At 37.6% G+C, this 25,588-nt stretch overlaps 1 protein-coding gene across 1 annotated transcript; it reads left to right on the forward strand.

The window, feature by feature from the left end:
- Nucleotides 1-2,412: 2,412 nt before the first annotated feature.
- On the forward strand, nucleotides 2,413-22,646 carry APPL1 (adaptor protein, phosphotyrosine interaction, PH domain and leucine zipper containing 1). Its single transcript, XM_010188391.1, has 21 exons — nucleotides 2,413-2,505; nucleotides 3,614-3,673; nucleotides 4,659-4,730; nucleotides 5,557-5,644; nucleotides 8,033-8,074; nucleotides 8,855-8,913; nucleotides 9,379-9,525; nucleotides 10,503-10,585; nucleotides 10,679-10,837; nucleotides 12,134-12,322; nucleotides 13,019-13,061; nucleotides 14,974-15,030; nucleotides 15,726-15,817; nucleotides 16,307-16,489; nucleotides 18,794-18,843; nucleotides 19,233-19,407; nucleotides 19,511-19,547; nucleotides 21,033-21,179; nucleotides 21,431-21,481; nucleotides 21,820-21,909; nucleotides 22,497-22,646. The coding sequence occupies exons 1-21, from the start codon at nucleotides 2,482-2,484 to the stop codon at nucleotides 22,644-22,646; spliced, it is 1,998 nt and encodes a 665-aa protein (XP_010186693.1). The 5' UTR covers nucleotides 2,413-2,481.
- The last annotated feature ends 2,942 nt before the right edge of the window (nucleotides 22,647-25,588 follow it).

Consider the following 25,588-nt stretch of genomic DNA (forward strand, 5'->3'; position numbering starts at 1 on the left):
CAGGTCCCTTTCCCCTACGCTGCTCTCTAACTCCTCTGCTTCTATTCCTCTTCTTCTTTTTTTCTTTCCCCAAGCAGTAGTCTGCCATAACTTGTTTACAGATTCAGGTGGTTTTCTTTCCATCAGTGTGATACAATGTCAGTTTGAAGTCCGCACATCAAAAACTGCTGTTTTTACAACAAAGCATGGATATGCTCTTATTCTACAGTGCTCAGTTTTAAAGAGTAACCATGATCCAGAAACCTTGCATGATATTCCTTTAAAGTTCCAAGTTCAGGTTTAAATGTCATGAGTGTATAATTCAGTGGTTATGGCACTATGTAATTTTTTCTTTTGCATTCTGTCACATCCGTCTCCTTTGATGGGAGAGTCACAGCTCTTAGGATGACACAACACGTTGCCACACCTGACCAACTTGTGAGTTCTCCTCTGCTCTTTCCTCCTCCACCCCCCTTTTCAACTTTTTTTATAAACCAGAACCACCATTGCAGTGATTGTGCTGATGGTGCTTTTTTATTCAAGTGTCTTGCAGGCATTATACGGTGTGATGTTTGTGACACAACCAGGTGTCTATTCAAGTTAAATAAAAAAATCTCATGTCAAAAGAATGGCCAAATAATTTGCTTTATACAGGTTTAATGTGTACTCCTTGGTGATCATTAAAAGCAGAAAATCAAAAAAGGAGCTGAAAAAGACCTTTCTGCTTCAAGGGGATATGGATCAAGTCTAAGACATTTCTAGACGAGTCTTCAACCTGGCAAGACGTTCTAATGACGACACCCCACAATTCACAAGCGCTGTGATCCAGTGCTTTTTGCTGATCTCATCAGAGGTTTTCCTGGTGTCCACACTTAAAAGGTCGCTCTTTCATTCTTTTCCCAGGACCCGTAAGTTCCTTCCCTTCCTCTTTGATGAAACTATAGTTATTTAGCCTAGGGAAGACTAAGAAAGAGAATTTCCCATTTCAAGTGTTTAACAGTCATAATTTTTGGGAAAAACCTAGTTATGTACTTGCAATTCTTTCCATTTTCTGTCTGGACATTAATTTTAGTGTAAACCTAAACCGAAAGCGCAGTCCTCGTGCTAAAATGATACTGGAGCTAAAGGGTCTATTTTGTGGGTCTTGCGGGCTTGATCCTGTTTTCATATCCAAGCATCCCAACCAATATTTTAGATTAGGGAAAACAAACGGAGGGGTTAGTGGGAGGTGTCCCTGCCCGTGGCAGTGGGGTTGGACTGGATGATCTTTAAGGTCACTTCCAAACTAAACCATTCTGTGGTTCTACGGGTCTGTGAAGGTAGCCCGTGCAGAGTTACAGTTACGTTCTCTGGTCTTCCCCCTTTTGGGTTTTTGTCTTGGTGGAAGCAGGCTATTCAGTATCCTTGTGGCGAGGAGTAACATTGCTTCCACGTGCAGAAAGGATGCAAGGACACTGAGTCAGCATCTCATTTAAACTTAAGAGCAAATTATGCCTGAACAACCTGATTGCCTTTTCATCCGAGTCAGTCATTTCATCACAGGGAAGCACAGTGGATGTAATTTACCTTGACTTAAGCAAGGATTCTGACACAGTCTCTGGTAACATCCTTCTGGCCAAAATGGAGAGGTACAGACTGCGACCTGGGTGGAAAGACTGGTTGGGTAGTTCGGCTTTAAAGAAGAGTGAACAGTGTTTTGAAGTCTGATAGGTGGACGGTGATAAAGAGGTTGATTTGGAGGTGGATGCTGTTAAGCAGCTTCATCAGTGATGGGAGCAGTGCAATAGGATGCACGGTCATCGAGCTTGAACAAGGTGACTGACAAGCTGAGGAAGGGGCAAAGGGACGGATCTTTTCACCCCCTTTCACTGTGGAGTGGTGAGGGGGAGAAACATGTATCTTAAGAACAACGAGGTTGGACTGGTTTGGTTTGTTTGGCTTTTACTTTCTCAGCCTTTTGATGACAGAGCTGTTTGTTACTGCACAGGTGAATTGTAGGTCCAAGCACAGCCATCAGCTCTTCACGCAGGATGGATGGCACCAGAAAGCCACAGCCTTTGTTTTGATATCACTGCAGAAGAAATGTGCATACCTGACTTGCTATTTAATAGTACTCATCTTTATCCTTTTCCTGGGAGATGTACTGTAGTGAGCCCAGTGGTTGTCCACAGTTCCGAGCTTTTTAGGCACTTGTCCTTGTATGTGTGTACTTGTGTGAACCTGACAGCAGGAGTGGGGCTGAGCTCGGATGTCTTTAGGGTTCTCTGGCATGCAGCAGATACCATTCCTGTGAACAGCACTGGGGGGTTTAGAAACTTTTCAGTAGTGAAACCTGAAGCAATGCTGTTTAACTTTGAAATTCTGTTTCATCGAAATACTGCTTTTCTAACTTGACACGTTTGTGTTTTGGCTGTCTCATTTTTACAGACCCGGTCTTTGCTGGGAGTGTTTGAAGAAGATGCTGCTGCAATTTCCAATTACATCAATCAGTTATTTCAAGCCATGCATAGAATATATGATGCACAGGTAGCGTTAATGGAGTTCTTGAATGCGTTCTAAAGCTTTTGAACCACACTTCACATTTCTTGCCTTTTTCAAAGTATTATAGGCAATATTTTTCTTAACCTTCCACATTCTTTAAATGTGGAAGTGAAATAAAATAAGAATTAATTGATTGGTTTTTTCTCTGTGTTAGGGAGTGGTGAAGACTAAGTTCTTGTGATTTCTTTCGCAACAGAATTTCTCAGGATAAGTAAAAAGATTTCCTGGTCTTCTGGTAGTTCTGTTGTATTTCTGAAGTGTTTCTGAAATGTTTCCCCTCATGCTCTTAGTGTACATAATAGTGTGCACCGAGTGGGAGATTATTTTTTACCCAAAATGTATTAATGTTTTACTCATCATCTTTAGATAACTGCAGGTTTATGCCAAAGGCAGAACCTGTTTTGTGTTTTTCTGAACAACTGAGTTTATGGCTGTATTTTTAATTTGTGTATACTTGACCTGTTTGACTTTTTTATTGGTTTGTTACTCTTACTTTTAATATTTTTCTTTTACTGTTGTTTTTACTTTGACAAGTGTGTTTATTGTAGGTTTGCTGCCATGTAGTTTTATTTTACTACCTTTCTATTTAGCTTTCAATTTCTGTGCTTTCTCCTTCAACTGCGTCATGAAAGATGAAGTTGTTCCATACCATGAACCTTTTAATCCAGTCCTGTCTGTGTTCATACACAGAGCAGTTTGTAACCAAGTAGTACTGAGGTTCGCTGGAGTATTTTCTTCCCTTTACAGATAACAAACTCCTAATACTTAGTAACTAGGGCAGCTAATTTGAAACTATTAAATGCAGATATGCACTGAAAATGAAAAATACAGAAATCAGTGCACAAAGTACAGGCTGTGAAGTTGGTATTTGTAAATGCTGATTACCTGCAACACTTTAAATGTTAGAGAAATGGCCGGGCAGGATGTAGGTTTTCTGAAAATCTCTCGTGAGATTTTAAGTTCCATGTCTGTAATAGTTTGCTCTTCAGATATGTGATTTTTCTCTTATATTAACGTAAATCAAAAAGTAACAACCTTGGAGGGTTTTTTTGTGGTTTGTTTTGTTGTTTGTTTTGTTTTGTTTTTAAATCAGAATGAATTGAGTGCAGCAACACATCTGACTTCAAAGCTTCTGAAGGAGTACGAGAAACAGGTACTGCGTAAATCATTGTTGTCTTGTGTGGTCAGGACTGTGTGTTTTTGTGGCCTTCTGTCTCCCAGGGAATATTAGTAAGTTCTGAAATACTTTACTTCTGGATCAGTGTTTTGGGGGTTGCTGAGGGTGGTGGTGATGTTTTGTTTCTCTTTTATAAACCTATTTACTGATGTTAAGTGCTTTAATTTTACTAATCGCAAAGAGAAGAGATTGCATAGCAGTCTCCATTTAACAACCGTTAATTTACTTTTGTTGTGAGAATAAATCCTTCTCCAAAAGTGCAGAGTGTGGCGGGAGGAATCCAACAGACGGGAAGAAGATGCTCAGAATTTTTAATAAAGAAGTTTTGGGGCTCTCTTTATATTTCCAAGTGTTTTATGTATATGTTTATGCTGTGAATTAAAAGAAGAATGAAATTAGCGTTGAACCTTTTAACTTGTCTGATGTGTCTCCTCTGGACTGGTTTCCCAGTCAGGAGATAAGCTTAAAAATACACAAATAATGTTTTAACTGGATTATTTCTTTTTTCAGTTGTCTCTGTTGCCTCCATCAAGGCACGACAGATGTAAACTCTTTTAGATGCTTAGCAATGTCACATCGTGACATAATTTAAGAGCTGGAAGTTTAGGATGAACACCAAATATTGCTTTAGTTTTGATGATTTTAAAACAATTCGCAAAGCTGCATAAAAATCTTCATGGATGTCAAGTCTGCGTATTTCCTGATTTTAAAAATAAAATATATTAAAATTATAAAATCTATTAGTTAATCTATTTTAGAAACATTATTTTAAAAATAATTTTTACTACTTTTCCCCAAAAAAATATTCCTTCTTCACAGGATAATAGAGAGGTGCTTCAGCGTACCTTAGGTATATAATATTGTAAAATAAGAGAATACCCCGTGCAATCACAGATACGATTGATGTGTTTTTGTGAATGGCAGTAACACTGCAAACGTTCCTCCTCGTGTTCTCTTTTAGCGCTTTCCATTAGGGGGAGATGATGAAGTCATGACTTCCACTTTACAACAGTTTGCAAAAGTTATAGATGAGGCAAGTGCTCGTATTTGTTTCACTTCCTTTGCTAATGTCATGTATAGATTTAAACTTGTTTAATTATTCCAGCCTTTTTTAACATAGGAGGTACAGAAATGGCTTTCATTTGTCCTTAAGGTTACACTGCTTGTGTATTGCAGCAGATATTTAAAGTTAGATAACCTAAAGAATCAATTCAGCAAAATGACGGTACAATAGTGAGAAGGAGTGGAGTTTAGATTCCTCTAGATACAGCCAAAAAACGTTACAGAATGGCAGTCAGAAACTGCTTTCATGAGGGTATTTGTGTTGCCTGATTTCAGATACCCAGCTGACCGAGGAACCTCTTGCTGTGTGTATTGGAGACAGGGACTGACTTCTGAAAGATAACTTAGCACCATTAAGATCTGGATCGGTATTTTTTTGTGTCATCCCTCTCCTCACTTTTAAGACTACTTAAACAGCACTTTGGAAGGAAGAACACATTTGTTTTACCTCTGTAACCTGTGAAAGCTGGGCTGTGATGTAGCTGGCAGGAAAATGAAGAAATAAGCTGACTAGTCATCGGAATATATGAGGTCATCTTTTGACATGATCCAGTAACCTGGAATAAAGTTGGAAAAGTAGGAACAAATGCTAAACTCTGGAGGTCTTCTATAAAAAGCTAGTGATGAGATCAGGAACCCAGAAAAAAATAGCTGCAGAAAAATGAATGTGCAAAATTATGTTCGAGTCGCGTGTGTCCTCTTTGAGTGAAATCGATGTCAGCCCATCTTGACGTGATTTGCTGTGCTTTGACTTAGTCTCAGCACTGTTTTCCTAAAGTCTCCTTTGTCTTTTACAGCTCAGCTCTTGCCATGCAGTACTTTCAACGCAGCTTGCAGATGCAATGATGTTTCCTATTACCCAGTTTAAAGAAAGGGATCTAAAAGGTAGAGTGCTCCAACAAATACTCTTTATTAACAGCAGCAATAACAAAACAATAGCATTTAATCAACATAGCTCTTGTTTCACTAAATAGAATATGCCACTTATTTTCCAGCTCTCTAAAGTATACATCTCCCAGTTCTTAAAAAAATGTAAGTTATTTTTATTCATGAGAGCATTATGGTTGAAGAACTTAACATTGTTACTGCGTCAACAAAAAATTACTTCTATTATGGAAGCACTTATCATCTATTCAAGATGAAAATTTTGCACTTACTGTAAGCATTAGGAAAGAATAATTTTCAGATAATTTGCACGTTCAGGGAATATTTGTATATATTACAATACCATTACATCAATATAATGGTGGGACTAAACTCAAAAGGCAAAGTGCCAAAGTTGTATTTCTTACATTATGAAGATGTAACCCTAATATAGGTGACTTCTCATGTCCATGGATAAGATGCTTCCACCTTCTTATTTTTGTAACAGTTGTCTATTATTCTGCCTGGCTAAATTTATATGGAATGTGTCTGGTTATGATAGATTTTACTCGAGAGGCTAAAGTGAATAGACCGGTGTAGCTGGTGAGCTTCAAATATAAGTGTTAAAACCAGAAAAACTTAAATCCCTCATGTGAACATTAGGTAGAGTTAGTTAATGGTTGGACTTGATAATCTTAAAGGTTTCTTCCAACAGTAATGATTCTATGATCCTAGAGTGTATATACCCAATATATGAACATTTTAAGTTGAAATTGAAATAAAAACGACATGTCTTCTAGCTCTTCATGAATCTTGGAAAAGACTTTGGCAATAGTCTGTTGCAAAATTATGGGATAAAAAGATTATGCTTTTTGAGCAAGGGAACATGAGTATCTCAAGGCAAATATTACTCATAGAATCATAGAATACCAGGTTGGAAGGGACCACAAGGATCATCCAGTCCAACCTCCCAAGGTAAAAGTTTAAATGAGATGAGCCAGCCCCTGTCAAGCCGACTCTTCAAACTGACCAATGTAGGGGAATTCACCACTTCCTCTGCGAGATTGTTCAATGTCTGATTGATCTCATGGTAAAAAAATTGCTTCTGGAGACATTCCAGATGAACTCCAGAAGAAACTTGTGTCCATTACCCCTTGTCTCCTCCATGTGACTCCTTGTGAAAAGGGAGTCTCTCTCTTCTTGGTAACCACTCTTTATGTACTGGTACATGGTCATAAGGTGCCCCCTAAGCCTTCTCTTCCCAAGGCTGAACAGGCCCAGTTTTCTCAGCCTTTCTTCATACAGCAGCTCTTCCAGTCCTCTCATCATCCTCGTGGCCCTTCTCTGGACCCTTTCCAACCTGTCCTCATCTTTTTTGTATGGTGAGGACCAAAACTGGACACAGTGCTCAAGGTGCAGTCTGACCAGTGCTGAGTACAGAGGGATCATGATTTCTTTGTCTCTGCTGGTGATGCCCTTTTTAATGCAACCCAGCTTCCTGTTGGCTTTCCTTACAGCTGCAGCAGACTGTTCACTCATGTTGAGCTTGTCATCCACCGAGACCCCCAGGTCCCTTTCCACAGGGCTGCTCTCCAGCCAGGTGCAACCCAGTCTCAGCTGAGTTCTTGGATGATGTGTTCCCAGATGCAAGACCTTACATTTGTCTGTGTTGAACTCCTTAGAACCTGGGAAAATCTCCCACTGATATTTAGTGAAGAAGCATCTGGAATAATTACAAATTAAACTTTCCCACTGGAAGTTTTTAACCACTTACTGATGGTGGTTAAATGGCTATTTAATGATACCATGTGTCGCTGTGGACTTCATTGGCACTTTCTATAACGTTTTCCATGCTTTTTTGTCTTTGCTTTACCATGAAGTTGAACGTAGCTCTCTGCTTGTTTTATATTGTAGTACGACACAAAACCACAATCAAGGTCAGAACAAGTGCTGAGTATTGTACCGTTTTTTGTTTCCTTATACAGTGAGACTAAATAACCATCTAGAACATGACTGAATTTATGTAGGGCTGTGTGTGTTTGGGGCTTTCCTTTGATCCAGCGATACTTCCTCGCTTCTTGTGCTTCCACTTCCCCAACCCAGACCAGAACTCTGACCAGAGCTATCGGTGATGCATTTGTAGTGACGATCTCTTTCTAAGTCTCTTGAAAGGAAGTTCCTCCTTAACTCACTGCCGTAGAGCATCTTTCTGGGTAAGCCAGACAGCCACATACTCAGGCCCTAAGTAGCAGCAGACTTTCCTGGTCGTACAGTGCCTGTGCTGGTAATTCAGTATTGAACAAGGTGTGAACTACAACTGTTCAGTATTGAAACATTGCATGAGAAACTGTAATACATAAATGTTATGTTAGTAATGACTTATTTAAATTGTGCTATGTTGTTTTGTAGAGATACTAACTCTAAAAGAAGTTTTCCAAATTGCAAGCAATGGTAAGTGTAAAATAGATATTTTAAGATGATAGAAAACTTATGAAGATTTACTCAGAAAACTAGTGAAGATATTTGCATGGCTTCAAGTGACCAGTGAAGGTGTAATTTTTTCAGTGAGACTTAGGCACTTAGCTTTCTGTGGTTCATTTGTAAATCCCTGCTTTGAGTACCAAAGTGTTAAAGCAAATTGTATTTGTATTAGTATTTTTTACAATACTTTAAATGTATATATAATAACTGAATAATTTAGGATTATGCTACCAAAATTAATTAAAAAGTTGTTAGCTGACTTTTTAAAGTTAGGACTGGATTAATAAACAAATTTTACCTCCCTAAATTAGTTTGATAGTTCTTCTGTTGTCAGAAGTTACTTTTTTAGCTAGCTGTACTATATGCTTGTAGAGAACATTTTCAGTGAGGGTTAAGGATTCTTCTCTTAGTGTAAATTGCTTCATTGCTGTAGAAGCAAGAAAGATTAGATACAAGTTTTCATAATGGAAAGTTGTCTCTGACTATAGAAAGTTTCTGTCTTTGAAGATATTAGATGTTTAGGGAAAGCTGTAACGATTGGGCTGTGTGTGCATCTGGTTAGATTTTTTTTTAGTGTTCATGGCAGTGAAGTAATTATAAACAGGCAAGAAATATTCTTAAAGGTTTTAATATGACAGAACTTTGCATTCTGAGGGCTGTGCAACAGACCGTGATAGAAAAGGTTTTCTGCTCTGTTTCCTAAGTCATTAATTTATCAAAATGATCATAAATTCTCTCTTGATTGCTTAGACCACGATGCTGCCATTACCAGATACAGTCGGTTGTCAAAAAGAAGGGAAAATGAAAAGGTTTGTAAAACAAAATACTTACTATGAAGTTTCTTAAAGGAGATAAGAAATAATTTTCGTCTAATATATATACATATTTTGATGGAAGACAGTGTATGGCAGATTCCACCTGAAATTTGATAGTCTATGTTGTGGCAGTCTAGCTGGTTTGCTTCAGAACAGAAAAGCAGGTTCCCCCAATACATGCCTGTCTTGTAACACTGAAAATACTCTATAAGATTGTGATACTGTATTGAATTTATTTTTGCAAGGAAATAGCCACATTTTCCAGGGAGAAAAGAATGCTGTATTTATTTTTCATGTATAAATGGGAGAAGTGGAATTGTAGGGTGAATATGCAATTGCTGATGATAGAGGGTGGAACGTTACTGTGGTGTTTTTTCCATGCTGGCTCTACGTGATGAAGAGTCACAAGAAGTCTCAAACATTCCTTTTTCCCCCCTCCCCCTGTCTGTGTCTCTTTAGATCAAGGCTGAAGTTACAGAAGATGTGTATACTTCCAGGAAAAAACAGCATCAGACTATGATGCATTATTTCTGTGCATTAAACACTCTTCAGTACAAAAAGAAAATCGCTATGCTAGAGCCCTTACTAGGATACATGCAAGCTCAGGTAATTTCAGATGCTGAAAGCTGTAGGTCTGAAAGAAGATGTAGAAGTGCTTCATGAAGGTTGATGTTCTGAAATCCATTGCAGAACTTCTTTTGCAATCCAAGGAAGCAAATGGAGAAAAAGCTACATCCATCCCCATCCCTGTAGCTGTCACAGCTGCTGCTGTGAAGAGTCATTAGCTGGCGCTGGTCATTTCCCACCCGGTACATGACTCTCATCATGACATGCCCTCACTGCCGTTGGACAATCTTGAAGGGAAGTCTGCATGGCAAATGCAAAGGTCTGATTCTCCCCCAAAACTCAGATGGCCAAACTTAATGCACTGCCTAAATTTTCATTGCTGGGTACTTTTTTCCAATTGGATCCCTAATGTGAACAGCTGATGAAAACTTTTATGCAGGTTGACGTGGAGGTGCACTGTTGTAGAAAGCCATGTGGGGACAGTTAAACTCCTTGCTATGGCAGCTGCTCTGAGATGAGGTAATTATCAAAATCACATCACTGCTGTTTTCAGTCAAGGGTGTGGAAGAACTGGAATGCTAAAAATCATTGTGCCTTGGTTTTGTTCAATATAAATGAATTCATGATTGGTTTATTTGAGGATGGGTGCAATAGAAAATACAATTATGAAAATGTTCTTTGGAGACTTAAGTTGTATTTTCAGAAGTGTGTCATCAGTATGTTTGGTTTTTAAGAAAGAAAAGAAGCCAATCTTGCCAGTGTCTGGTGTTTCTTCCAGGTGGCTCTGTGCACACCCTCTGACACACTGCAATCCCACTGCAATGTCAGCATCAACCTCCACTTGCAAACAAATCATGCATTCTGCTCCTTTTATTGAGAAGCCTTGGTGGGAATGAGGAATGAAAACAGATTTCGTTGAGAAACTTTAACCTCCTGTGTTTTCATCTGTTAATTGTTAATGCAGTTTTATTGATGACTAAATTCTCCCTTTTCCTCTTTTTTCTTTTTTTTTAAAGATAAGTTTCTTTAAAATGGGTTCAGAAAATCTTACCGAGCAATTGGAAGAATTTTTGACCAATATTGGCACAAGTGTACAGAAGTAAGTCGTTTCTGTTGAATTTTGGACTATTATCAAGACAGTGATTTTTTCTGTTTCTATAAATTATCCTTCTTAACAATACTTCTACCTCAGCGTTCGCAGGGAAATGGAGTGTGAAGTAGAAAACATGCAACAAACTATAGAGGACTTGGAAGTAGCTAGTGATCCACTGTATCTGCCTGATCCCGATCCTACGAAATTTCCTGTTCATAGAAATCTAACACGGAAAGCTGGCTATCTCAATGCAAGGAAGTAAGACTACCTTGATACTTAAAAATTCCAGAATATTTAATTTGGGGAAGGGAAAACTAAAGAAGTATGCGATATTTTTTGAAGTTAGGTGTGCTGATTTTACATACTCACTTGGGTACGTCAGGCACATAGGAGCTGTTCTGTTTCTTTCTTTGGACTCCTTCACTTAATTAACATTGATTTCATTGTTACACTGACAGTGTCGTTCAGGTGCAAAGCACAGTTATCCTCATTTTAGTCTAATTTTGCCTGAATTTTCACATCAAAAATAAAAATTATAGTTTAGGGATGTAATTTCACTGGACTGTAATTAGAAAACAAGAAGATTGCAGTTATCAGGATTGTTATGTAAGTGTCTGTTAAAGCTTGGGATTCACGTTACTAATAAAGCATGGCCAGGTTAAAGAGACACAAGGCAAAATGCACTTTGAATGGCATTCTCAATTTAAGGAGGTAGACTAGCTCACTGGAGGGAGCTGTTACTACAGTTATTGAAGTCTAGCAGCTGATTTACACAGTTATTAAGTTGTAACACTCAGATTTTTTTTCTAAAATTAATGTAATAAGCTCCAAGGATTTTTTTTTAAATTAGATTACTTTACAGCAGCAGTTAGAGTAACATACTCACTGAGTGAGGCAGGAATTTCTGTAGTAAAACACAACTGCAGCAATTAGTACTGAAGAGAGTATCTGAACAAAACAGGAGGCTAAACTGCAAGGGCTGTTCATTTTTGGCTTCAGAGTGTTCCTCTTCTGTTATACCAGGGTGGTGGGGGGGGAGGAACCCAAAGAACAACAAAAACCAACATGCTTTAAGTACAGTTTTGGAAATCTTGCTGAATGGCACAAAAGACTTGGAAAACTGAGGTATGTTATGTGACTAAGCTAATGCTTAACACGAAGATCTTCAAAACTTAGTCTTAAAAAGTGCAGAGTTCAGAGGTCCTGTCAGTGATACTGATAATGTATATAATTGGAATATGCACATTGCATAAAGCAGTACCATAAAAACTGATCATGAAAACTGAAGTATTTATGCTTTTTTATTCTAAATTAAGTTTAACATAAGCTAAGAAGGCAACTGTTTCATGTGTTCTTTGCCTTTGTTTAGAATGAAACAACCGACAGATGGAAAGAGACTAATTTAGCTGTAAAGCTAACCTAAAACATTAAAAGGAGAAAGAAGTTTACTTAAGTGCTCAGACTGTTTGTTCCAAGTGATTTTCTTGTTTTTCTACTTTTTACAGCTCAGCTGAACTCCTAATTTACTAAGTAAGAACTTCTTTTTATCTTTAGTAAGACTGGGCTGGTGTCTTCCAGCTGGGAGAGACAGTTTTACTTCACTCAAGGTGGAAATTTGATGAGCCAGGCAAGAGGTGACGTAGCTGGGGGCCTTGTCATGGACATAGACAATTGTTCTGTCATGGCTGTGGACTGTGAAGACAGGCGGTACTGTTTTCAGATAACATCTTTTGATGGTAAAAAGTAAGTATTAAATTACTCTTACCTGTATGTATTACTGGACTCACTGTTTAAGAAAAACAATCTACCTTTGGCCAGATTACACCTTTATAGATTTTGTGGCTATTCAGAAGCAAAATCTGGCATGTCTTTTTAACTTTGTAACGTGTGGGGTTTTTTCTGTTTTTTTTAGTTTATCAGCTCTATAATGTAGCTGAGTGGTATTTCAGACTAAAATTAAAAATAAAATTGCATTTTGTGAGTGCGGGGGATAGAACAAGGGGAAACAGCACCAAGCTGTGCCAAGGGAGGTTCAGGTTAGAGATAAGGAGGAAGTTCTTTCCTGAGAGGGTTGTCAGAAGCTGGCACAGGCTGCCCAGGGAGGTGGTGGAGTCACCATCCCTGGATGTGTTTAAAGAGCAGGTAGACGAGGTACTTAGGGATATGGTTTAGGGGGTAGACAGGAACGGTTGGACGTGATGATCTCAGAGGGCTTTTCCAACCGAGCGATTCTGTGATTCTGTGATTAGAATTTTGTTCAGTTGAAGTGAAAGCACACATTTCCTCTCCCATTACATACTGACCGCACTCAGCACGTACACAGAATATTTAGCCTTTCTTAATTTGTTTTGCGATGTACAAACATGAAAGTGGAGTTTCCTGTCAGAATGTACCTGTGATGCATTTTAAATGGACAAAATTGTATTTTCTGTTTTTCAGGTCTTCAATATTACAGGCAGAGAGTAAAAAAGATTATGAAGAGGTAAGCTTATAGGAGGTTCACATGGAGTCCAGTGGTTTTCTGCTGTGCAGAAGGAATACATTCCTAGCAGTAGTTGGAATGCTCATTTTATGTTCTTTAGGTGGTAAGCAGTGAACTTTTAACTCATTCCATCCATAATGACAGGTTTCAGGAAGTCTGACAAAATATTGCTGTGTTTAAATCCTAGAGAAAAAATGCAGTTCTGGTTGCCACCAAGTCCTTTCCGATATTATGGAAGAAAGAGAGGGAAAAAGGGAAAAAAAAAGAAGGCCCACAGCAAAATAGCTAGCAGTAGTGGAATCTTGACAAATGCTGCTTCTCCTTCTTCTGTTCATGCTTTCCCAATCTTCTTTCTTCCTGCCTGCTTGTCAGGAATGGAAAACAAAGGAAATCTTAGGTTAGGACACAGAAAATGATAACAGGCAGTTGAGGAATGAGAACAAACTTTTTCTGCCCCTGATGCACGATAGGAATTGTTTACACTTCATGAACAAGTCAAATCAAGACATGTGAAATAAAGTGCTTTGGGGCTGCTTTCAGAGCCGCTTGTGATCACTGATGGCTGCTAAGTCTGGTGGTGCAGATTTACTTGCCTGTGCAATGGATTAATAGCAGCTGAGAAATGTCAATATTCAAATCCTAGGTCAGCAAACTTACACACTGTAGCAAATATTGATGGGGAAGGGAAATGGAAAAAAAACCCACCCCACCCAACAAGCAGGGCTATCTTTTCCCTACCTTTTTAAGCGTTCTTCTAAGATTAAAGTAAAAGTTTCTCTAGACTTTTTGCAAATAACAGCCTAATGTTATAAGCTTGTACTAATCTAAAGAAAGAAGTTTCTAGTTATTAGGATTTACGTTTTAATTGGACAGCTTTTTGCAGCTTTCCAGCAGCTTGCACAGGTGGGCCAAACCCATAGACCGTTCTGGTCATAGCCTGCGAATACAGTCAGATTTGTCCAGTCACAATGGAGCAGATGTACTAAGTGATGTAAAGTATTTGTTAATTAAAAATATGTGTGTTTGCATTATTATTCAATATAGACTTTTCAGTAAGGGGCAGGATGGGAAAGAATGCTTTAAAAGCACTGTTGATTTAAAAGATATTTAGGCAAGCAGCTGGATAAGGTAATACAGAAAATAGGGTGCTTTCAAGCCTGGATTCAAATCCCTTCAGTGTTACATTGATATAAAATGACCTTTCATGCTATTTCTAAGTTTTTAGCTGGGCTGTGTCAGGTTGTCCCTGGTCCATTTGCTCTGTTGAGGTTTTCCAGTAGCCTAACTCTGAAACATTTGCCCTCAGATGCCTCACCAGAGGAAGGCAATGTATAGTCAGTTTTAGCAGCTCAAATTTGTGATTTTTTCTGGGCTGCAGCTGCTGTGCTGTCTTTTAGATGGCTGAGGTGACAACCCTAACACCTGGGGTTTAGTGGAGTAGCACAGTTTGCCCCTTCAGAGAAAAGCTGAAAAGCAAGGAGCAGGAACAGATGATTTTCCATAGCACAAGGAGAAAATAGATTGTAGCTTAGAGATGCAAGAAATGGGCAAATGCCACAAAAGGCAGATGGAATCTTTATAAGGTCTTGAGGAAACAATGTCATCTGCAGCCACAGAATAATGGAGTACAGAGAATCCTGATTATTATTTTTTTTAATGCCTTACATCCATGATTTAAGCTTTAGTTTCAGTCTTCACTGGGACTAAAATGTTTTTTCAAGTAAAATTTGATGTTGTGAGGTATAGTATGGAGGTAGCAGTGTATTTAATGACTAACTGGGTATGCAGAATACTCGTTTGGCTCCCTGAAGTTACAAAGAAAGTGAAAAAAGTGTCGAAACAGCCAACTCAGGTATTTCAAGTCTGTTAAAAAATACAAAAAAAGTAAATAATTTTTTCTTGTCTTTTTCAGTGGATATGCACCATAAACAACATATCTAAACAGATCTATCTAAGTGAAAACCCTGAGGTAACTTCAATAAACTTTATCGTATCAGTAATATGGTAAGATGTACATATGCAGAAAATTCAAAAGACCACCTGGATATAACTGGATAGCATAGAATTAAACTGAGTGCTTCCTACAGGTCTTTCATGGTATGAAAGCATACAGTCCAGTGTCTGCTTCATCTAAATGCTTATATAGAAAGCATTACAAAATGTGACTTACTTGGTTTAACTTTCTGACATCTTCAAGAGCCTGTCTTTGTATTTTGTATGTGATACTTTGTTACAAGTTAATAGCTATTCAGGTGGATACATCTGATTTCTGCTAGAGGGAACCAACAATCTTGGGAATGAGATGAGCATAGCAACTTTGTACAAAAGACACATCACTTTGTGAAAGAGTTATTTGCCTTTTGAAGAGTTAGAAATTGATTGTTTCATGTAGAGAATTTGGGTAATTAAATTGATGTCATTTATATGGCTCACATATATATTCATATAGTAAATTCATATTAATGCATATTTACATTGTGATTTTTACTTGCTAAATTAGGGGAATTGGCCCAACAACTATGTTAGTGAAAATTAAGGAATGTAAGATGCTCTCAAAGGACTGAGTTTATAACTTCCGTTAATTCCATATAAATAAAACTAAAATCTTAAAGCTTATTTTGAGGAAAATGTTTTCAGCTGTTTTTTCCCGTCGTTCTCTTGCAGGAAATCGCTGCACGTGTGAATCAGTCAGCCCTGGAGGCTGTTACTCCATCTCCTTCCTTTCAGCAGAGGCATGAGAGCATGCGGCCAGCTGTGTAAGACAATGAACTACAGGTTCACTATCTATCAAGAGAATCCTGAATAAAATTCCAGGAAAAAAACCAGCAACAAAACTTTCTCTGTTCAGAACTAAGTTTTTGATAGGCTAGAGGAAAAATTCTTCAACTCACCTATTTAGCATTGTTTAGCATCCACTCTTACCAGTAATCCAAATTTCCAGCTGATGAGATGGTTTTGTTTGTTGTATCACATGTCTGGTTTGTTGTATGAAATCATACTGAGATTTTCCTGGAAGCAGACCTCAGATTGTTTTAACATCGGTAGAAAATCACATACCAAATACAACACATTTTGATGTCATTATTAAGGCAAGTAGTAACTTGTTTACCCTGATCATCTTCAGGTTTTTAGATTTTGTTTTATGTCCAAGTTTTGGAATGTTGTAGGTCTCCTATATGGTTTAATTTTTTAGCACCCAACCTGAAACTCAGATATCTTAATTTTGTTTTTTTGTTTTGTTGCAGACAATCTCGTCCTCCTGCAGCTCGTACTAGCAGCACAGGGTCACTGGGATCTGAATCAACGGCTTTATCGGCGCTTTCCTTGGATTCCCTTGTTGCCCCTGACACTCCTATACAATTTGACATAATATCTCCAGTTAGTGAAGATCTGCCTGGTCAAGCAAAATCTTCAGCGCAGTCAGGCAGGTAGGAAATTTAGCGAGAAGAACAAAAATTCCTAAAGTTAATGTTACTAATTTAAAAACAAACAGACAAGACAACTGTGTTTAGGCTGCAGCTCCAAAACGCACGCCTTTGCCATGACTCATGTCACAAAATTTGCAGTGCCCAGTGAATCAAAACAATTTTTTTTATATTGTTAAATAGAGCTGTAAAAAAAATGGCTTAATTACGTGCACTAGATTCAAGGTGTACTCTTCTATTTAGCAGCAGCTTTTCTTGCTTTTACAGCTAATGCTTTTATTTCTCGATTTATTTTAATCTTTTGGTTTCACAAAGTATTTTCCTTTCCTATTGCTTGCTCACCCAGCAGCTTGGGTTATTTCCTCTTGGAAATTCAAGAGAAATTTGGTAGCCCTGTCTCCAGGTGATGATGGCATACGATGACACTCTTCTTAACCTGAAAGGTGAGTGAAAATGATCTAGGCTTCTAGAGTAGTTTCATATACAGACAAGTTAAAGTTGTCCAAGAGCTCTTCCCAAAATACAAAAACATTTTTTTCCTACTCGTTTTTTTGTAAACATCCAATTCAAAAATAATAATAACAAAACTGGTAAACCTGCACTGCATTTCTGGAATTGTATTTACAGAATTCAGGTATTAAGAAAACATATTTGCAGATCCAGCTGCTCTTAACAACAACAGAAAGAAGCCAAAAAGCTGAAAACTCATTATGTGGCTCTAGTCACAGTAATGCGGCCCTCCCTGCCCTCTAGAAAAATATTTGAATTTTCACTTGCACTTCACAGATACATAAGAGTTAAAATTATATATTCAGTTTTTTGTTAGAGGTTTTTTTTGTTGATGTTTGGTATAGCAGATATTTGGCTAACTAGATCTTTAAGAGCATAGTTATTTAAAATAGACTTGAACTGTATTCCAGGAAGTGAGAAGGCTTAATACTTCAGCTAAATTTATGTCATCAGTTACAATTCCATTCTAGAAAATCACATTTTTCATAGCAGAAATGATACAGAGTTTTGCTCAGTATTTTCAGTTAACCATCACTATCAATAAAGAACTGCAGTGTTTTTATAGATAGGCAACATCCTACTTTAGAAGTATTATTAAAAAAAACCAAAACTTTCCTTAGTTTCTGATACTGATGACATATATTTAAATTTGATTTTTTTGCCTGTTGAGAGATCACGTGAGATTTTGCATTTACTGTTCCAGTCTAATCTTAAATTACAAGAAAAGTCTGAGCAATAAAAGATGCTAATAGTAAGAATTTTCCTTTCTTGTATTTACACAGGTTAACGTTTAATAGGATGAGTTTTGGTTGAGTCTGTTATATAAACAGTGCAGCAATGCCATCTTGACTTCAGAGTTCAATCTAGAACAATTTTAATACTTTTAGGCAGACATCTCATGGGTAAAAGATTTCTCTGATAAGATAGACCTGGCAGTCAGTAAGACGTGTAACTGAACAAGAGAGATTGACATATTTTTTTCTCTTAGTTCTGAATTTTACTTTTAAAACACTAAATATTGAGAGGTGGCAACTTCATTTCTCCCCTGTAAACCTAGTTTGAAGTTTACTGAACTCCTGACAATATTTTTTCAGCTACCAGTTAGCCAAAGAGAGAGATTTTTCCTCTTTAGAAGTTTTAATGACATTTCCCCTTTTCTCCTACTCTTTTCAGCATTCCTTTACTGCTTTTGAAAGATGTAGACTTGGAAGCCTAGAATATTTTCACTTTTCATTGTATCTGATAGCAATTCTGTCTTTGAGAGTCAGAAATGGCCACATTTCTCTTGACCCTCTAGGAGTGATGTTTTCAGAAAGCTGCATTTGAAACAAAACCAGTGACTTCTCTTCAGTAAGTAATTCAGCAACTTGAGACAGTGATGAGAAGTGTGCTGCTCTGTGGAGTCCTGAAAGGACTTGCTTTTGGCTGTACTTCCTGAAGCTGTTCTGTGAAATTTCATCCCTTAAAACTACACCTTTTCAAATATTAACAAGTTCTTGACTTGGCCTTAATTCAGATATTAAAAAAAACCAAACCATGTGAGCAAAATTCTTTGTGGCAGCAATAGGACAATAACATCTGGTATTTTTCCCATAATTTGTGCCCTCAAATACAGCAATTTATGTCTGACTCCTGATTAAATTGCTCGTTCTTACAATTTGTCATACATTATTCCTCTGGATTACAAGTCTGTGAAATCATTGCATGTTCATATTTGATGCAGCATGAGATGACTACAATACTCATTAGTGGTTCCTGTAATCTGACTCCTGGTTTAATGTTTTCATGTTTTAATAGACGCACAAATCCTTTTGGTGAATCTGGAGGCTCAAAATCTGAAACAGAAGGTAAAGCAAAAAATTTATTTCAATGCAAAGTAAAAAATAGAATTTAAAAATTATTTTCCTATTTTTAATCCGTAGCTTCCCTCTTCTAATTTAACACCAGTTTTAGAATGCTTAGTTACGTTGGCAGTGAATTAGAGGAGTTGAGTTGAATCAGGCTACTGTATAAAAAATCTGCTTTAAAACTAATTCATTGCATTGTTGCTATGTATTAAACCAAATGAAAAGACGTGTGACTTGCTATTCAGTAACTGTACCTCTGACTCCTAAGTATGAGAAATCTCTTTCCAAGTTAGTAGAAGTTTGGAGTTTTTCTGACTGCAGTCCATCTTTGGTTTTGAATGGAAAACCCAAAACGGAGTTCACTTTTTCAGTACTTTTCTTTATCTTAGATTCAATTCTTCATCAGTTATTTATTGTAAGATTTCTTGGCTCTATGGAGGTGAAGTCTGATGGAAGTCCAGATGTCGTGTATGAAACAATGCGTCAAATACTAGCAGCTCGTGCCATCCATAACATTTTCAGGATGACAGAATCACATTTAGTAGTCACTTGTGACTGTTTAAAGTAAGTTTGCTTCCTGACTTCTTCTGATGTTTATTTACGGAATGATCTTCTTTCATTTTGGTAAAATTTACTTTCTGGTTTGTTTTCAAAAACAAATTTTTAGGTTAATTGATCCACAGACACAAGTTACAAGACTACGAGTAAGTAACTTTACATTTTAAGATAAATATCCAGCACTGTAATTCTTCTATTTTAAAAATATTATTAGATGTTAGCAAAAATCACTGACAGCATGAAATCTCCAGACAAATTTTCACTGAATTTAGGAGACTAATGCAGACATTTAAAAATAGACAGAAAAACACTTGCAAATCAGGTTTAAGAGTGATTCCAGTAGGTCAAATAGGCTTCTGAAACTGCTCCCCAGTTTGATAGGGTAAAACCTTAGGAAAGCAGAATATTGTGTTTTAAAAATGTGTTTGATTATAAATATTTATATTGTTAGAGAGGAACATTATAGTTTGAAGTCCAAAAGGGTTTGCTTGGTCTTCAGTTTTTTGGTTTTGTTTCATGTATTTGTTTTTCAATGCATAATCACATTGAGTGTGTTGTACGGTTTCTGGGTTTTTGGTTTTTTTGGGGTTTTTTCCCCAATTCTTTATAGAAAATGCACTTGAAAGAAATAAGTTGAATTCTTCACAGGATATCAAATTATGACCAGCTTAATTTATTTATTTTTCGTATTTCAAATCTGTTTCCTCCACCTCCTTTTCTCCATGCACGATTTATGCTCTGTAGTTTAATTTCTCTGGGTATCCTTTTAAAAACATGCAATTTTTTAGGGACTCTTGAGTTATTTTCACTTCCATAAAAGGAAATCCTAAGCATGTGAAAATGTCTTGATATTTCACGTAGTGCTTTTTTCTGTCTTCATCTTTGTGGCACTAAGTTCAAAACTGCCCCAAAGCTGTAAGCTTTTACAGGTAAGATGCCAACTGAGTGCATGTCCAGTATTCTAAATGTGTACATTTAAGGTTGGGAAAACCTCATCCTATTGGTTCATTACAGCTGCAGTAGGGGCCTTCAGACTTTACAAACTTACCCTTTGGTAACTCTAAATAAAGATACTTTGGAAACTTTTAAGTCCACCCTCTTTTAGGAATGAGAATGCAAAATAGTTTTTTGGTAACAAAATAATGAAAGTATGTGGTTTGTTTGAGTTTAGGTTTTTCGGGTTGTTTCGGGGTTTTTTGGTGGGTTTTTTTGCTTATATAATTCAGGAGAGCTGAACTAATTGCACTAGAGGTACTGCCTTTACTTCAGAGCAAATAATGAAAGCTTAGTCAAGAATGCAGTTTGTGTGAATGATGTCTCTTTATAGAAAATAAAAAAGAAATGAAATATATTCACATGTAGGAAGATGGCTGTATGGCATTACAAATGTGGTCCCCTTTTCTTACATGAAGTGTTTTTTAGAAGTTTTCCTGTCTTTTGAATAATTTAATTCTTGCTTTCTTATCTGCTGTTTGTGTTTCATAATTACGTGTTTGGTCAGGTTGTAACTACTTCTGGTGTGGCTGTGCACTTAACGATATTGAAGTAATTACTATGCAGCATATTGAAACCCCATATAGAAAAATATTTGGAACCAGTTTTAATATCTCCATGTTTGATCCTTTTGGCAGTTCCCTTTGCCCAATGTAGTCTTGTATGCTACGCACCAGGAGAATAAGCGCCTTTTTGGATTTGTGCTTAGAACTTCAGGAGGGAGAGTCGAGAACCGCCAAACTTCCGTCTGCTATATATTTGAGTCAAATAACGAAGGGGAAAAGGTACTGGTGATGGTTGTCGTTCTGTCGGGTTTGAGTCTGACATGGATTCCCAGATGTTAGATCCATTCAAGCTGTCTGAGGGATTTATGTGGGAGAGCATTTCCGTTATGTACTGAAAAACAGTTAAACTTGACACTGAGTACTTGCAACTGCTTTAATATGCTGTCATACCGAATTTGGGAATCTGGCTTAATCTTTAAGGCATTTTTATTAGAATATTTTTGATTATTTCCAATCTGTTTTATGTTTAGATCTGTGACTCTGTTGGACTGGCAAAACAGATAGCTTTTCATGCAGAACTGGTAAGAATCTTTTTGGGGCAAGGGATACTTGTGAATGTAAGGGAGACACTACATTTAATATGTGTAATAGCTTGTATTCTGCAAGGTGCTCATAGATGCAGTAATATTGCTGTGATGTACTTTAAGGAATTTGCTTTCTAGAATCCCAAGATAAAAGATTGACCAATATCTACTGTGGAACAATATTCAAGATAGGATTTGGTTTGCTACCTTTAACAAACATACCAGTACTTTGAAAGGAGGAATAATCAAAACAGTGATATAACAATTTCATATAAATCAGTACTGTATCAAATATCTCAGGTTGTTGTTACTTTATTTACATTTTTGCCCTTTAGGATCGAAAAGCATCAGAGAAGCAGAAAGAAATAGATAGAGTCAAGGAGAAGCAACAAAAAGAACTTAATAAGCAAAAACAAATTGAAAAGGTATATTTCATCATTGTTTAATATTCTTTTTTCTACTTACTTTTGCAGTTTTGTACTCAAAGCACCACTATCATATTCTTTAGTACAAGTTCACAGAACATTATGGAGTTAAGTTAATTTGAAGTATTTCCTGTCCAGGTTTTGTATAATTTTGTACAGTAGTTTTTAAAAAGAGCTCTTCTGAGGGGATAAACTAAAAACCATCCTTATAGGAATACTTCAGAGCAGTGCTTGAAGAAACACCTGTCACAGGCCCAAAATGATGTCATGTGCTGGTGAGGGTTCCGTTACAGTGAGGAAGGGGCTGCAGTGAGCAGGCTGTAGATGAAGATACTTGTCTTGCTGTGCTTTATGGGTTGTAGGTAGAGGTGGTTAATGTGTTAGCTTTTTCTAGTGATACCAACTCCAGAAATGCAAATGTTTTGGTTTCCTATTCAGTCTTTGAATTCCCTCTGTACAGAAAGCTGTGCACTGACAGAATTAAACAATAGGTTAGAAATTATAGCAATGGTATCCTGTTTCAATTGGACATGGCTTTAAAGTTAACATTCCTTTTCTGATTTCCCAACCCTCTCTTCTCAAATTAGGACTTAGAGGAGCAAAGCCGGTTGATAGCTGCTTCTAGCAGATCGAACCAGAGCAGTGGAGAAGGACAGTTTGTTGTCCTTAGCAGTAGCCAGTCGGAAGACAGTGATTTAGGAGAAGATGGAAAGAAGAAGAGAGAATCTGAAGCCTAAGGTTGCCAACTATTAAAATTGGAATCATGGATATATCTGGTGAAATGGCACAAGTTCTACAAGAAGTGAAATGTAGGTGGAGGGTCTGTTGCATTATATAAAAGGCTTCACAGTATGTAGACCCTATTATGCCTTGATTTTTCTTTCTCAATTAAGTGATTTCCATTTTCATGTCAGTATAATCTCTTCTGTATGCCAGGTGAAGCATGGTGATGCTACCATGTTTATTACAAAATTATCTCTAAACGCTTCGCTGCAGTATGGAAAAAAACTGGGGGTTTTTTTTCCCTGCTTACCTCTCTGTGCAATCGACTGCTCCTGAAGCAAGACTTAAAACTCTCATTGGACTTCAGCAGTACACTGAAATTTGCTCTTTACACTGCGGTATGGAAGACACCTTGCTGGAAACAAAAGTGGATGTCCAAATAAGACAGTGCTAAGCTTTACCTAATTTGTTGCACATAACTGTCAGATTTAGAAAGAAAAATCCTCACTAACATCAGTGACATGTGCAATAGTTCTAGACAGAAAGATCATACTTTTTGATTCATATTGCATTGTATGATACTGTCTTGATTTTTTTTGGTGAATACAATGCTGAAAGACTTACTTCAACAGGACAAAAAGTGCTGTCAGACCTAGGTAAGAGCTGCTGAGACACGGTTGCACTTTGCTGCGTGAGGAATGTATAAAGCATTCCTTATCAAACGATAAGAATAATGTATATATTCTTGTAGCACAAGTGCCATGTTCTTGGTTTTTCCCCCAGTACATATCATAAAAAGCTTTGAGTTCACTTTTTATAAAACATGCTTAGAGTTGCAGGAACATCTTGAATTCAGTCATTTGAAAAAGTCTTCTGAATATGTAAATGTCTTGCCACCAGGACACTACATTTACTAAAAATCAGTTGAGGCTCTGTAAGTCTTATGGAAAGTGATTTTGCAAACAGAATTACAAGCTCTAAAGTAAAAGACTGTGCTAATCCTGCATCCTAGAATCAGTCCCATAAAGCATTTTTCAAAGCAGTGTCTGTTTACAGCTTGTAATCTAAACTCTATATTCCATACCCTGTGTAGTATTTATTTTGTATAGTACTAAATGTGCATTCACCTTTTGATCCAGAAGAGAAAACTTGTTTGAAGAGAAATACTTATTTTTTCACTAATGACTATAAATGCTAAAATCCAGTGAAACAGAAGATATCTCTCTAATAGTGGCATGAAAATAACAGGAAATGTAGAAAGAGAAGAGTATGTGTATACTCCAAGTTATAATATAACAGTTATGAGTGCTTTACAGTTCATTGCAGGGCATTTCTGGTGTTCAGGAATGGAAGCAATTTTCAGAGTATCTCCCCAGCAGCTGGTGATGGCCCAGCCCTTCATAGCTTGAGTTTTTCAGTGCTGATAAAGCCAGTGAGGAGTCTCAGGACCTCTCTGCTCAATGGCTGTAGGTGCAGAGAGGGATCAGTATCCTCACGCACTGGAGCAGTCCTGCGTTGGCTAAAGAGGACAGTCCCTCCTGCTCTATATGCTGGAGATACGTATTTCTGTGCAGAAGTTCACAGCTTCTGGCTCCTGCCACAGGAGAGAAGAGGGAGCAGCGCCTACGCTTGCAGCACCTGGGCAGGACTAACAGAGTTGTTACTGCAGCAGGAGCTAGAGCAGCTCTCAGAGCACGTGTTCCTGGCACCACAGCCTGTGGAAGGGTGTGAGCAGCCTCGGAAGTGGTCACAGTGCTCCCCAACTTGGAGGAGGAGGCTGAGCAGTGGAGAGCCTCCAGGTTCTCTTCCTGAGTTAGTTAGCAACTCCTGTTGCAGTACATTTTTCATCCCCAGAGCAGCCAGTCACTTGAAGAAATACCCGCTTTTGCTGTTGCCCAGTCAAGCACTGTGGCCAAATGTGGCTTGTACACTGTCACATAGTCCACACACATCCGAGGCCTTTTTCTAGAAAAGAGTGGCAGTTTTAGTTCACATACAGGCTTCTATTCTCATCTCATCCTTTAGAGACTTCTGATTCTTGCCAACAAAAATGTACAGAAAAGAGGCAGCAAGTTGTTTTTTTTTCCCCTTGTGCCTAAATCCAGGCTTACAGGTAGTTGCATGGGAGCCAGTTGATCTCTGCAAATCATTCTGGTTCATGGGGGTTTTTTCCAGGTTTTTTTTTTTTGGTTTTGTTTTTACTTACTGATATTTCTGCTTTCTATCAAGCAATGTGACAGCACAGCTCAAGGTTACTGGGCCTTTCTGTATCTTCCTCAACTACATCCTGAAGATGAAGTAGTTCTGAAACAGCATAGGAAGAATACGGCATCAGTGGTCTCCAGTTCTAGAATCCAGTCCCTCAGCTTGCCAGAGCAGGATTGATTAACATGTTAACCAGTTCAGCTGCAATAGCCCCAGCTCCATATGGAAGACAGTTAATAGATCAGCCATCTCATCAAAAGCATTTCTGATGCGTAGTCTAGTTTGCATCAGCATTATTGAAGAAATGTCAGAAAACAGAATTACTTTAATTTTTTTCTTGAAACCATCACTGTTTTAGACATAAATCTGCAAAGATGAGGAAGAAAGCAGGAGAAAGTTGGCAGAGGAATTTACTGTCATACGGGATTTTTCAGATTTAGCAATACATGATTGAAATTGTTCCATTTGCTTTTCAGGCTTTCCATCTGTCCCATTAAATGTGCTTTTCTAAAACAGCATAGGAGTGAAGTGCATTTGATTTGTGTTGGATGATTCTCAACCACTAAAAAAAAAAAAAGGGAAATGAGTGAAGAGAATGGTTAAAGGAAACAGATTTATGTGTTTCAATGAAATAAAGGGATTTTTTTTTGCTTGTTCAGGAGAGTTTCTTGGTGTAAAATGAGCAGAAAGATCTGGGAGAGTGACAAAAGCTGCAAGAGCAAATGGCAGGTCAGAGGAGATGGAGTTAAGC

The sequence above is a fragment of the Mesitornis unicolor genome, unplaced genomic scaffold, assembly GCF_000695765.1.
Source record: "Mesitornis unicolor isolate BGI_N332 unplaced genomic scaffold, ASM69576v1 scaffold27007, whole genome shotgun sequence".
NCBI lineage: Eukaryota > Metazoa > Chordata > Aves > Mesitornithiformes > Mesitornithidae > Mesitornis > Mesitornis unicolor.

Excerpts from the sequence above, each read along its gene's own strand:
- APPL1 (XM_010188391.1), top strand. The coding sequence starts at position 2,482 with ATGCATAGAATATATGATGCACAG. Across the intron at positions 3,674-4,658 it reads TGAAGGAGTACGAGAAACAG|CGCTTTCCATTAGGGGGAGA; the intron begins GTACTGCGTAAA and ends GTTCTCTTTTAG. Across the intron at positions 19,408-19,510 it reads GTCACTTGTGACTGTTTAAA|GTTAATTGATCCACAGACAC; the intron begins GTAAGTTTGCTT and ends ACAAATTTTTAG.